Source organism: Sylvia atricapilla, chromosome 3, assembly GCF_009819655.1.
Source record: "Sylvia atricapilla isolate bSylAtr1 chromosome 3, bSylAtr1.pri, whole genome shotgun sequence".
NCBI lineage: Eukaryota > Metazoa > Chordata > Aves > Passeriformes > Sylviidae > Sylvia > Sylvia atricapilla.
Genome location: NC_089142.1, coordinates 84,008,404 through 84,021,199, shown reverse-complemented (window position 1 = coordinate 84,021,199; position 12,796 = coordinate 84,008,404). Strand labels below are relative to the sequence as shown.

Sequence of the window (12,796 nt, the reverse complement as noted above, 5' to 3'; positions counted from 1 at the left end):
ATATTTCACGGACAGGCCAAGGGAATTAAAATTTTGGAAACTCTACTAGCCTCTATACTCTCTGCCAGAGAGGGGTGCAGTGTGTTCTGACCAAAACTTTTGTGTCTAAATTTCTGTTTGTGGGTCACCTACACTATATTCGATCAGGACCAAGTTCAGGCTGACTATTGGTATCCAGGCTGGAGCATGCCCAACCCCACATGGCCCCCATGGCAGAGGGAGTGTGGGCACACCCAGCAAGTGTCCTGCTCCACAGAGAAGTCCCAGTTCTGGCTGTGGTACTGGTGTGGACTTGAGTGGCTGCAGCAAAGACAGCAGATGAAGCTGGCAGCGAGGAGAGGCTTGGCCCTACCTTCCCCTGAGCGCATGGGCTACGGCTGCTCAGCTCTTCTGGGCTGTGAAGGGCAGCGAGACAAGCCAAGTAAGCTGGCTCTCATTACCTACTTTACAGTGTCAAAGACTCTCCAATTAACTTCTTTCATTTATGAAGAGCCTAGATCATTAAAAGTAATTTTGACGTGCATCTGCCAACCGATACTCAGTACAGAGAATGATAAAAATGCACACAAGGCAGGTAAAGTAGGTTGTGACTCAAAAGGAAGAGGAATTTCTTCTGAAGGATAGATCAAGATGGTCTGATTTCTCCTTGGACAGTGTCTGATGCTGCATGTGCATTGTACAGAAAGAGCAACATTCAGCGTACTTTGTTACTTTATTGTTAAGAACCAGTAGAGGTGAGGGACCATAAGAACATCAGGCTGCAGCAGTAAGTTCTGCACAGGGCAGATGCCAGTTCGTGTCATCAGAAGCCACAAGGAAACTGGTGATCTCCCACAGTCTGAATACCTCAAGCACTATCTTTATTAGGTATTATCAGTAAAAAAAACCCTTCGTTTTTGTTATACTGTAGAATTTCTCTGCTATCGGAACAGCTAAATACTACAGACACAGAATAATAATATTCTCCATCAGTTAATTAAAAAAAATAAAAAAGAGAACAAAGGACAGCAAGGAAAAAACCCAATAATTAAAATAATTGCAAAGATAATGAATTAAGTAGAGATTATTTGGGCAAAAGCTACCATGTTCCATGTATTTGCTTGATACTGAGAATACACAGTATTTTGAGAGCAAAGCTATCAAAAACTTTATGCTGCCTTGATAGTCGTATAAAGAGATTAAAATGGGCTCACTGCACATCACTTCCAAACCAAATGAGACTTTGATTCACAGAAACAAATTATAGTTTGAATTATTCCTTTCTTGACTTTGCTGAGCATTAAGACATCTTAATATGAAACTTACAGGACAAGACAAACACTGAGAGCACAAAGGGTGTATGTCAGTGGATATATAATTTGATAGATCAAGTGATAACAATGACTTGTGGATATCTCAGTCTTCTGGATACATCAGAAATCTCTCCATGTTTAATCAAATCACTTGACATTTGAATTGAGAACCTATTATTAATACTATATTTCAAAAGAGCCTAACTAGAGGGAGGCTGATAAAATAGAATTCCATCAGCTATGCAAATATTATGCAAATTAATAGGCAGCAAGTATAAAGCAACTTGTCCAATATTCTCTGCCCACTCTCACTTGTGATCCACACAGGTGGTGTCTTGGTATTGCAGCACCATCAGTCACACAATTTTCTATGCTGGCAATGCACATTTTAGTCTGAGACACCAAGACTTAACAGTGCAATATACACATGAATTTGCACTGATCTTCAAAGCCTACTGCATGTATACTACCCGACATCTACCAAATTCACATAGCCTTGTCTTGAGAAATGGATTGCTCTGGAAACTGTCTGGGACACAGCCACAGCAGATGGGAATGCATGCAGTTTTCCAAAGCCCTAGTGAAGATCTAAAGAGGAGACTGCCCCAAGAACATTCCCTAATTCACTTCAAGCCTGCAGAATTCCCTCCATCACAGCAAAAGAGGAAATATGAAGCATCTCTGCAATAGCTGCAGTTTGCAAGGATCACTGAGACTGTCCAAAGACTAATTAACAATCTTGATATCTAATTAGCCTGCATTAACTGGCAAAAAACCATATTATTCTGGTTACTTCACTCAGTCAAGAGAATTCTGTCTGGTTTGAGCAGGCAGTGGAAGTAAACAGAATACAACTCATTGAATAAACATCACAGATGACCATGTTTCATTAACAGAATCAGTGGTGTATTCCACTCCTAGGCTTCCAACATAACACTTTTGATGCATTTGAGTCTCAGTCTCACACTTCTTTCTCCTCCTACTGCTATTCAAAGTATATCAGATACCCAAGGAAAAAACTGCCCTCATTTACAGGAGGCATTTATTTAAGATGTTGGCTGAACTCTTTCTGATTTTGCTTTTTTTGTCACACAGAAAGCTCTGAGATTAATCTTTTCTGAGATTACTTGACCAGAGAAAAGTCTCTGAATTCTGGAAATGATAATGTCTACTTTTTCTTCTGTACTGGATCACTGCTGAAGATGCCAGAAATTGCAACAGCCTGATCATGATAAACACCACTATCTTAATTCTTGCAGGTTGATAGCTGACCCAAAATCTTTGAACACTACATGGTGATTATGAAATCTGCCAAGTGTAGTAGAAAATAAGCCTGCTGACAGCTCAGCTAATAAAGTTCAACTTCAAATGACTGGGCATCTGAATTATAGGCTACAATAATAATATATATTATGGATGATGAGAAAGTAATGGAACTGCCAAATCAACATCTTAACACCCCACTGCATAAATAAGCAGCACAACCTACTTAGTTTCAGTCTAGCTTACATATTCTATACCTGGCCAGGTGCCTGCATAGTAAGGTAAAAAAAGAGTTGGAAAAACAGTTGTTTTTTCCAAATAGCAAAATAATGGGGTAGGTAAGAGAACAAAAAGTTGAGAAAATTGGCAAAGGTTGGCATTTTCAGAATGTTCCACTATCCCTAATCAGAGGGGCAAGAAATTCCTGCAGCTGCTAATAGAAGTTACCATGCCCTGATAGCAGCATGCAAAAATCAGTCTCTTCATTTAACAGATCTGAAATATTTTGGTAACAACAGAAGAGCTCGGGTTTGTTCTGGAACCCATGGTGTCCCCATTAAAAGAGAGATGTCACCAGATGGTGCTATTCTATGCCATCATCTTTTCCTTACCTCCATGTGCAAGCAAGTTTCCATTCTTACAGACACACATTTGTAGCTTTGTATTGTACCTCACTTGATGTGGAGGCAAATTCATGAAAGACATATGAGGAGCGAGAGGCTCCCCTCATCCTCCTGTGCTGATTAGAGATTCTTCCTGAAGCAGATTTATCTCTGAAAAACCAGAGTGCTGCCATCCTGCTGAAACTCTTAAATAAGAACATACTCTGAATACAGCATTTTAGGGCTGTTCTCAGTATTTTACCCATAACCTGACATCCCTCGTTCCCATGAGCGGTAAGTTCAACCTCTGAGAAAATCAGGCACATAAACCAGAAGGACATTTCTGCTGTCAGAGCAAGTCCATTCTTCTTTCATTCTCTTTCATCTTGGATGCTTCTTCAAGTATCAAAGGTGTTCTGACATGATCAACTGATTGACAAAGGAGTGCAAGAATGATGCCATAAGGAACTGAAATAAATAAGTAAATATGATACATGTAAAAAGAGTAAAAGCACTGATGATGTGAGAAGAAAAGATGAAACATTTTTTTTCCTTCTTAAGAAAGGAAAAACATGAAAGAGTTTAACTTAGATGCCACAGAGTGAAGAGGATTAAGAGGAACTCGTGACACGCATTTCTTACCAAGATCAGTCTGGACATAAAATCTATTTTTACTTCCTTGTCTGAAGCAGAGTTTTCATTTGAAAATAGAGAAGAAGTGGTCAGTGCAATGAATGCATCCTGTTGCTACACTGAGTTCATAGTGGGCTTCTGAAGGAAGGTTTTTTTACTGGTTCTGTTCCACTCATATCTTCCTTGCAATCAGGATGTAGATTTTGATGCCCTAGCCAGGCTTCCTGCTTTTAATAGCTTCTTTCCTCAAAGTATTCCTCCTTAGAGCAAATTTGGATTGCCAAGGCTTGGAAGGAAGCAGATTATTTTTTTTATGGTGTTTTCCTGCTGCAAGTGCAACTGGGTGTAAAATTACCACAGAAGCTCAGAGAATATTTTGCTGCTTATTAACATTTCCTTCTTAGCCTTTAGTGCTGAAAATGGTCTCCTGTCTGGAGGCCACCCAAAGTCACTGTGGGATGTTTCTGTTGTTCCCCCATTCTTCCCTCCTCTCTACTCCTACATGTGAACAGGTCCCCTTTCCACTAAAAACTGCTGATACAGCAGCCTTACAGTATAGACTGCTCCTCTCCACAGACTATTCAGTACAGTACTGACAGCAACTCCTGCCATGGGCTCAGACATGATGAACACTGGGTTGGTGTCCTGGACACTGATTCAGACCAGTCTGCCCATACTGAGAAATAAACAAAACAAAAAAGTAATGATCTTGATCTCTGTAGTTAGGTTGGGTGTTTTCTTCACCCCTTTCTTATAAATGTTTTTTCTCCTCTCTAGAAAGCGAGATCCATGGGCAAGGATTTCCCAAGGAAGCACCAGGTACCAGCAGCATATAGCAACAGACTTTCTTTTCTGCAAGTGCAAATGACTATGTGAATTGACAGCTGTTGTAGCTGTGCTTGTACTGACCTCTAGAGTGAAGGAAACCTCTCACATACCCGCTCTTCCATTAGCCTATTAAAAATTCTGGGGTTTTGATGCTGCTAGGTGTTTCTGCCTTGTTTTTCTCCATCAGTGCTGAAAATGGAATATGCAATTGTTTTTGCAGTAAGATATGTGGAACTTAAGATTGACACAAATGTATGAAAGTTTGCTTTGATGAAGAAATAAAACATATAAGCAAGACATATTCCACATTAAATGAAATTGGAAAAATGAAATGAAATGAAATTTGAAACATCTCAAAGCCTAGTATAGCATGAAATCTCAGCAAAGAAGTGGCCACTAGGAATACAGTTACCTCACAAGTAATAGGGAAGGTTTATAGAATCCTATCAATATATATGATGTTAGTATAAATGACTCCCAATTTATGAAACTACATTAGTTTTCATAGGTCTATCAAGATTTTATGACTTTTCTAGGTTTTGTGAAGTACAATAATGCAAGAAAACCAGAATTTTCCCTTTATAAACATTTCAACAGCAAAGAATAATTAAGTCATTTGAACTGATAATAAATGGACTACTGTCTAAAAACTGACTTTAGAACTGATCTGATATTATCATATAACAAAAATATATTTGGAATATCTTGAAACAACTGGTCTACTGTGGGCTGAATCTGACAGAGAAGGGAAAGAGAATCTTTAGTCATAGGCTTGCCAAGCCTGCGAAGAGGGCTTTAAACTAAAGTTACTGGGGAATGGGAGCCTTAATCCATCTCACTCCTACCAACAGGATGCCAGTGCCAGTACCTGCAGAGCTATGATCTCACTTGGCATCACAGAGATATGGTGGGATTGCTCCTCACTGGAGTGCTGGAACAGAATGCCACAGGCTCTTTGGGAAGGCCAGGCAGGGGAGAGCAGGAGAGGGTGTCACCACATCAGTGGCACCTGGAGTGCATGCAGTTCCACCTGGGGATGGATGAGGAGCTGACTAGGAGCTTATGGGTCAGGTTAAAAGGAGGACAGGGACAAGTGACATTATAGGGCAGTCTGCTGTAGGCTGCCTAACCAGGAAGCCCTCCTACAGACAGACAGGAGCAGCCTCACAGCCAGAAACTCATCCTCCTGGGGGACTTCAACCACTCAGATATGTGCTGGAGGGATAGCACAGCAGGGCATAAGCAATCCAGGAGTTTCCTGGATCACACTGATGATAAATTCCTTCTCCAACTGACAGAAGAGCCAATGAGAAGAGGTGCCATGATGGACCTTGTTCTCACCAAGGAGGAGCTCATGGGAATGTGAAGCTCAAGGGCAGCCTTGGCTGCAGTGACCATGAAATGATGGAATTCAAGGACCTTAGGGCAGTGAGGAGGATGCACATCAAGCTCACTACCCTGGGCTTCAGGAGAGCAGACTCTGGCATGTCTGAGAGTGATCACAATCTTCAGTTATAATTGTAAGAAATAACAACATGAAGGGACTACGCTTTTGAGCAATACAAACGTGAAATTTTTACACATAAATATTCATCAGATTATGAGAAATGAACAAGTTAAAAAATTATCCTGTAAGAAGACAATTCATTAATGGAACAAAGGGTCAGAGTATCAAATTAGCTCTAGCAATCAAACAAATATTTATTTTTTGTTCCAGCTTAATTTTTACAGTTGATTAACTATTCCAAAGAGCAGGACAACAGTTCAAGCAGGAATCTACTGTCTCTCTCTGAAGCCTCAGCATTACACTGAGGCTATCAAGCAGCTCATAAACCAAATTAAATAAAAATCTTCTGAGCATTGCATTGTAAAAAGTCAGCTGGTGAGGGACTTGAGCAGCCAAAAAATGGAATCATCAATGAAGAAGCAGAAAGAAAGGGAAAAATCTTCATATCTTTCCACTGGTTAGAGATGAAACTTATCTGGTATAACTAATCTGGGGACACTGAAAGAGCAGATGCTTCTGCATTTGAAGGTAAAGAAGATTTGAAGATATGCAAGATTTACACACGCAGATACATATGGAAGAGCAAGAAACTGTATAGATAATGATTGAATGGCACAGACAGAGCTTTTCTAGGAAGCTTGGATGAAACCCATGTATCTAGTGCCAAGTTTTTGCATTGCTGCTCATTTCCACAAACTCATCTAGAAATTTAATATACAATAGCAAAATCACCTTTGTAAAGGGAGAACAAAGCCAAAAATAACGTCATCTGTTTCATCCTTCTGCATTTGCAGGAGACAAATGCTTAATAGAAGTGATTCAGACCAAAAGCAGCCTAACCCTCTTATAAAACAACACAATCCCCTGAGGATTTGACTAGATATAATTTTGTTCTGATTTCTTCTCCATTTCTTTTCATGGCCTCACTCACTGATTCAGGATAGTTCCCCCCCTTTTTTTTTTAATTAAATTGAGGGCCTAATTAAAACATATAGGGGTCTAATGAAAACATATAGTTCAGATGTTAAACAAAATGGTGCTGCATTTGCTACATGCCTGACATGAAAGAATATGGAAGATAGAGAACTTTAAATAAAATTCTCCAGCAGGAAACTGCTATTATTTGCATTTATTTATTTATTCCTATCAATATGCCAGAAAACCTTTTCCCCTTATAGATCACGTTTTTGTAGAATGAGGTAATTCACAATAATATGCCATTTATATACATTTTTTCCAGTGAACTAATTTGCTAAAATATTCACAATCAAAATCCATAGAGAGAGAAGGAGAATCAAAGCAATTTAAATGTTCCAACTAGCATCTGTGAAAGCACTTGTAGTATTTACTTGGATTTACTTTCATCTTTCCAAAAGTGGCCTGATTCCACCAAAAGGGGAAGGTAGAAAAGAGGAAGGGAAAAAATGCAATAAAAGTACATGCAAGATCACTCCAAAAGTAGGATTAACCCCAAACTTCAATGTATTTTCAGGTGAGCTATACAGTGCAAGAATCAAAGCTTTAGTCTTTCTACAGAAGGTGACTCTTGCTCAACCAGCTGATTTCGAGGTATCACAGTCCTTGATTTCAAGCACACATGTGCCCATGGCACATGCACCCCAATCCTTTTTTTCCCAGACAATCCTCTTTGACCTGCTCTGCCCACTTAGCCAACCTGACACCTCTCTGCTAGCAATCCCTTGTCCATCAGCACCTTTGCATCACCTCCCCTCATGCTGCCCCCATTTCTCTACTGTTGTCCTTGCCCAGATGAGGATATTGCTATTTTGCACCATGAGTAGTTAACACGTCTTTTAATGCAATGGGAAACTTTCAGGAGATTAAGCAGGACAGTCCAGAAAAGTCCACACCCAGCTGGAACCACCCACACATCATTTGTTCTGGGAAGCTGAAGTTCTGCAGGAGAAGTCCCATGTGCCTGCCACTGGTTTGGTGAGTTTCTGTATGTCACACAGCCTCTGTGCCATGAGCATCCAGGAGCTGTGACCACACACCTCCAGCCCAAACAAGGTAAGGGATTTGGAACAAAAAGGGAATGCAGAGTGCAGGACTTGAACTGGGAAGTACTAGTACTAGGACACACGAGTTTTCCTCTTATACATCTGCCAGTGCAGCCACAGGTGGACAAAAGGAAAAACCAACTCACCCCAGCCAATGCAGAGATAAAGGCGGAAAATCCTCTGCTCAGAGAAGACTGAAAGCACCAGCAGTGTGTACAGGTACATGCCTTCCACCAGCAGCCAGTAGTAGTTTGCAGCCACACAGTACTGCATCATCACGAAGACCAAACGGCAGCTGAGTGATTCCTGTGACAGAAAAAAGCACAGCCCAAAGTAATGCAACAGGGACTGAGAATAAAAGAACACTAACTCAAAAGACTGGTTCTCCTTCCTACTCTTCCTCCTCAAAAAAAAGAGCTTGCTAAACTTATCATGTATTTTATTACTGAATGGACAGAAGCCAGTAATAGCTGCTATGCACAGCAGACAGATGCTTTCAACAACATTACTCCTTAAAAAAAAAAGTACATGTTGTCTGTTTTTTCCTCTCAACAAGCAATGGATTTTATTTTTCAAAAACATGAATAAAGATAAAAAGAACAAGTGAAAAGTAATATATTAACCACAGTCAGTAAATCTTCCACTTTCCTGGATACTCTATTTTGCAGTTGAGAATTTCTCTATTAAAAAAAAAAAAAAATGGATGCCGTAAGGTTGACTATTTGCCAAAGCAAAGGATATTTTCATAGAATAGCAATGTTGTCCAGTGCACTCCATTTAAGTACAAATTCTCTCAGAGCTAGTAAATTACAGAGATGATCAGTAGGGCTTCAGATAAGTGTGAAACCTGATTACCTTATTAACATATCCATCAGACCTGATGAAACCACTATTGAGTAAACCGTGTGTAAAATCATAAAGTCTACACTTTTTGGAAAGAGGAAATGACTGACAATCCAATACAAATATTTCCAAACCATTTAAGATGTGTTTTACAATGTTATTTTCTGACAACTGATAAACTGCAGATGAGAAAAAAAATCAACCATCATATAAGATTCACTGAGTCATTTTAGCACTTCTGCCTTAGGCAGTGTGAGAAAAGGATGGGCACTAAGAATGCATCAGGGTTTCCCTTTACCACTCCAATCCTGTACTGCAGCAGCAAATGCCATACCCATGTTTTAGAGTCACAAGAACTTTACAGATAATAAAGCTACCTTTCTTTGAGGTTTCAAGTACATTTTCCATTCCAAATCCAAATGGGGAAGGGCACACTTTCACCATTATTTACAAAAGACTTGTATATCCTCTCTCATCAATTAGAAGTATTTAATTAGCCTATTTTCCCAAAGCTTTTCTAAATGCTTTCAAATTTGCATTTTAATCAGATGCTTCCCCTTTTTTCTGGTCATTAAGAGATTATATAGAGATGACCAAGAACTACCAACTTAGCTGGTGGACAACTAACAGACCAGATGGACAGTTCTATCATAAAAAATGCTGGCTTAGGGAAATAAATGCCCTCTTGTCACACTGCTAGAAAGAAACGAAACTGCAGCATAGAAAGAAGATATTGGCATTGCTGTATGTATATATATATATATGTATGCAAAAAGATCAGCTTCTTGTTCCTCTGTCTAGTGTGGGCAAACTTCCCACAGGGAGAGAAACGTGTCATGCCATCATGCCATCTGCATGACCTGCTGCCATGCAGACACACCACAGTGACAACTTCAATATGCTGAGAATGACCACAGTGTCTGCCCTTACCTGGAAGGCTATAAGTCCTTCCCACTGGTACTCTTGTGTGGCTGTGCTGTACATCCACTTCACCACAGAGTCTTTAATGAAAACAGATATAGCCCGGAGGATAAAAGAGGTGAAGAGGTTCAGGTGAATGTAATTCCTTGTGCAGTGCAGATGTCTGTTAAAAGAAAAATCTAGTCACGATCCACTACCTACATAAAACATGCAACATCAGAAACAGGACTAAGAAAGGGAACAACAAGCCCTGTAAGAAATCAGGAGGCACCAGAGGAAATCCCATAACTTGAGAATGGCTGTAGGGATTTCAAACTGTCTTTGGGATGAAAATACTATCAAGGAAAACACATTGAAAACTTCAGCCCTTAGAGCCAATGTTTAGAGAAAGGAAGAAGATAGGTGTGTTAAGAAAAAAAAAATATTTCAAAAGCTTAAAAAGTGTAAAAATAAAGTCAGTTTTAGAAGCCTTATCTGAAAGGATTAAAAAAGTCAAGTTCCACATAATGCTGAAGCTAATTGCTCTGAATTGACCCCAATGTCACTACTCAAGTTTACCTTGGCAAAGCTCAGGACTGGTGTGCAGTGCAGCTTCTGGCTGTGCTCAAACCCACAATGAAAAACCATCCACCTGCAAATCACCCTTTGACAACAAGAGAAAAATCTACATTCAAGTTGCCTTCTGGGAGAATTGTAAATACTTTCTGTAGAAGTAAAAGGAATGATTTTTCACCTCTGCATTCAGAATTGAAAACAAAAAAACAAAGGAAAAATCCGCTTGAATTTCAGCAGCCAGCTGCAAAGACAATAAAATTGCTACTTGTCAAAAAAAAAAAGCATGTTAAGGGATAGCAAAAGAAACTACAGTCATGTAAATGGCATCGAATTGCAGAGTACTGCCAATATTTTACCAGCCCTATTCACAAACATTTTTCTCCCGGCTCTGCAAGGGTACACACTTCATTTCAAAGGAAGTTACACTGGGTATGATTTTTAAGATGCTAAAAGACAAGTATAACATATGGTAATCAGCAATTATTTAAATGTCTGGTTTTTACGGCTCTAAAAATTTTTTTAGAAAAATTGACTTAGTCTGAAAGGTAGAGGTTTGTATTGAAGAGCAACTTGTTTGCCATAGGCCAGATCGATTTTTTTGTATCACTTTTAAGTCACAATTTATTTCAAAACTTACCTATTAGTAGAATTTATTTTCCTTAAACTCAAAATTCATTTGTTGCTACCTTTCACAACTGCTACACATTTCAACCTGATTGAAAAAGTTATGTAAATTAGGCTATTGATGTAATTAGGCTGCAAGTAGTTACTGAGTATTTTTGCTACAGGCAGTGCAAGTTATTAAAATTGTTTCAGTCATGAGGTTATAAGCCTAATTCAGCTTCCATCACTGAAATTAGAGTTCCTTCCATTTTTTTCAGAGGATGCAAAATAAGACTCTAGAGAGATACTGTTTCCTCCTCTGTACCACCTTTACAGTCAATATAAAGGTTATTCTGTAGTCTAACAACTCTGAGAGGCCCATCAGTATTTGCATGTCATTGAATTGGATTTTGACCCCCATTTGTTGAGGCTGAGGAGCTTTGGGGAGATGAGCAGAGTTTCCACTCAAAATCCAGAAACTGCAATTCACACAGGGGTAGGTCTTATATTTCATGAAGTACAGGACCAAGTTGTCTCCTGCTAAACAACTTAGACAGGAGAACACAAAACAGATTGATAGCACAGTTTTTACAAGACTCTTGGTACCCCTGTTGCCCCTGGAACCTCAGTTTCCAAGTGAGAAGTACACACTTGTGTATACTTCTCCAATCCCTGCTTCACAACTGAAGGAAAATTTGCTAAAGCATCACCCCACAAAAGTCAGGGCATCAAAATTCCCTCTCCTACCAGTCCTTGGTTAGAAAATTGCTCTTTGTTCCCTGCCAGAAAACATCCTTTCTTCCTTCTTTCCTTCCTTCAAAAAGTACATGGTTGTGCTCTGTGACCTTTACATCTGGGTCCTAAGATTACTCAAAAAGTGTCATTGATAGGTGAAATGAGGAGAAAACAGTTACCCTGGGAGACATTTGGAGACTTCAAGACCATCTGGTGCTTTTTCAGAAAGGTCCCAAAGTTGCACAGGTACAACACATACAAATCATAATTATCACATAGCATTCACAGAGGGTGAGCATGTCAATGATTTCTGCAGTCACTTTAAAACCTCCTTGATATTGCCCACCTATGCTTCTCCACCAGAAGGAGAAGGGATAATACAGTGCTAACATGCATGGTTCAATGTGAGAAGATTTGCATCATTTTAGTTTTGGAAATTAGAAGTTAAAAGATGTAACTACCTTTTTAAATACATAAGGGAAGAAAGGAAAGAGACTGCCCTGCTAAAATGTAGAGCAGGCACCAGAGCAAATGACCAATAACTGGCAAGGATAATTCTTCAGTTGGGGAAGGAAATTTAGGAAATTTCTCAAGGATCAAAGCACTGAAGGTTCCTGACTTGATTTCAAATAAGAGTACCAGGACATGGAACGTTATACTTTTTTAGGAGGCAGCCTCATCAGGACACAAGAGGGATGGGACTGGCTGTAGAGATCAGCTTCATGGCAGAGGGACTTCCTTCCCACAACAGAACAGGATCTCATCTTTTTGTGTTCTATCAGTCTCCTGTGCTCAGCACCCCCACAGTGAAGGAAAGTCTGGCTGGAATCAAAACATCTCTTGCATTTACAGAGGGAAAAAAAAATCCTTATTAGAATCCAAAGCTGTGTTTTCGTCTAGTGGAGGTTTTTGTCTTTTATTTTTTAACCAAACACACACAGTGTATCTTTGGCATGTGCAACCCAAGATTGTCTAGATTTTTATATGCTCTGT

The 12,796-nt window shown here is 39.5% G+C and overlaps 1 protein-coding gene across 1 annotated transcript in view; it reads right to left on the bottom strand.

The window, feature by feature from the left end:
• The window catches only part of GLP1R (glucagon like peptide 1 receptor), an 84,098-nt gene that overhangs the window by 14,824 nt on the left and 56,478 nt on the right, over window positions 1-12,796 (bottom strand). Inside the window, 2 exon segments of the mRNA XM_066316023.1 lie at window positions 8,293-8,452; window positions 9,920-10,073. Coding sequence (XP_066172120.1) covers window positions 8,293-8,452; window positions 9,920-10,073 — 314 coding nt within the window.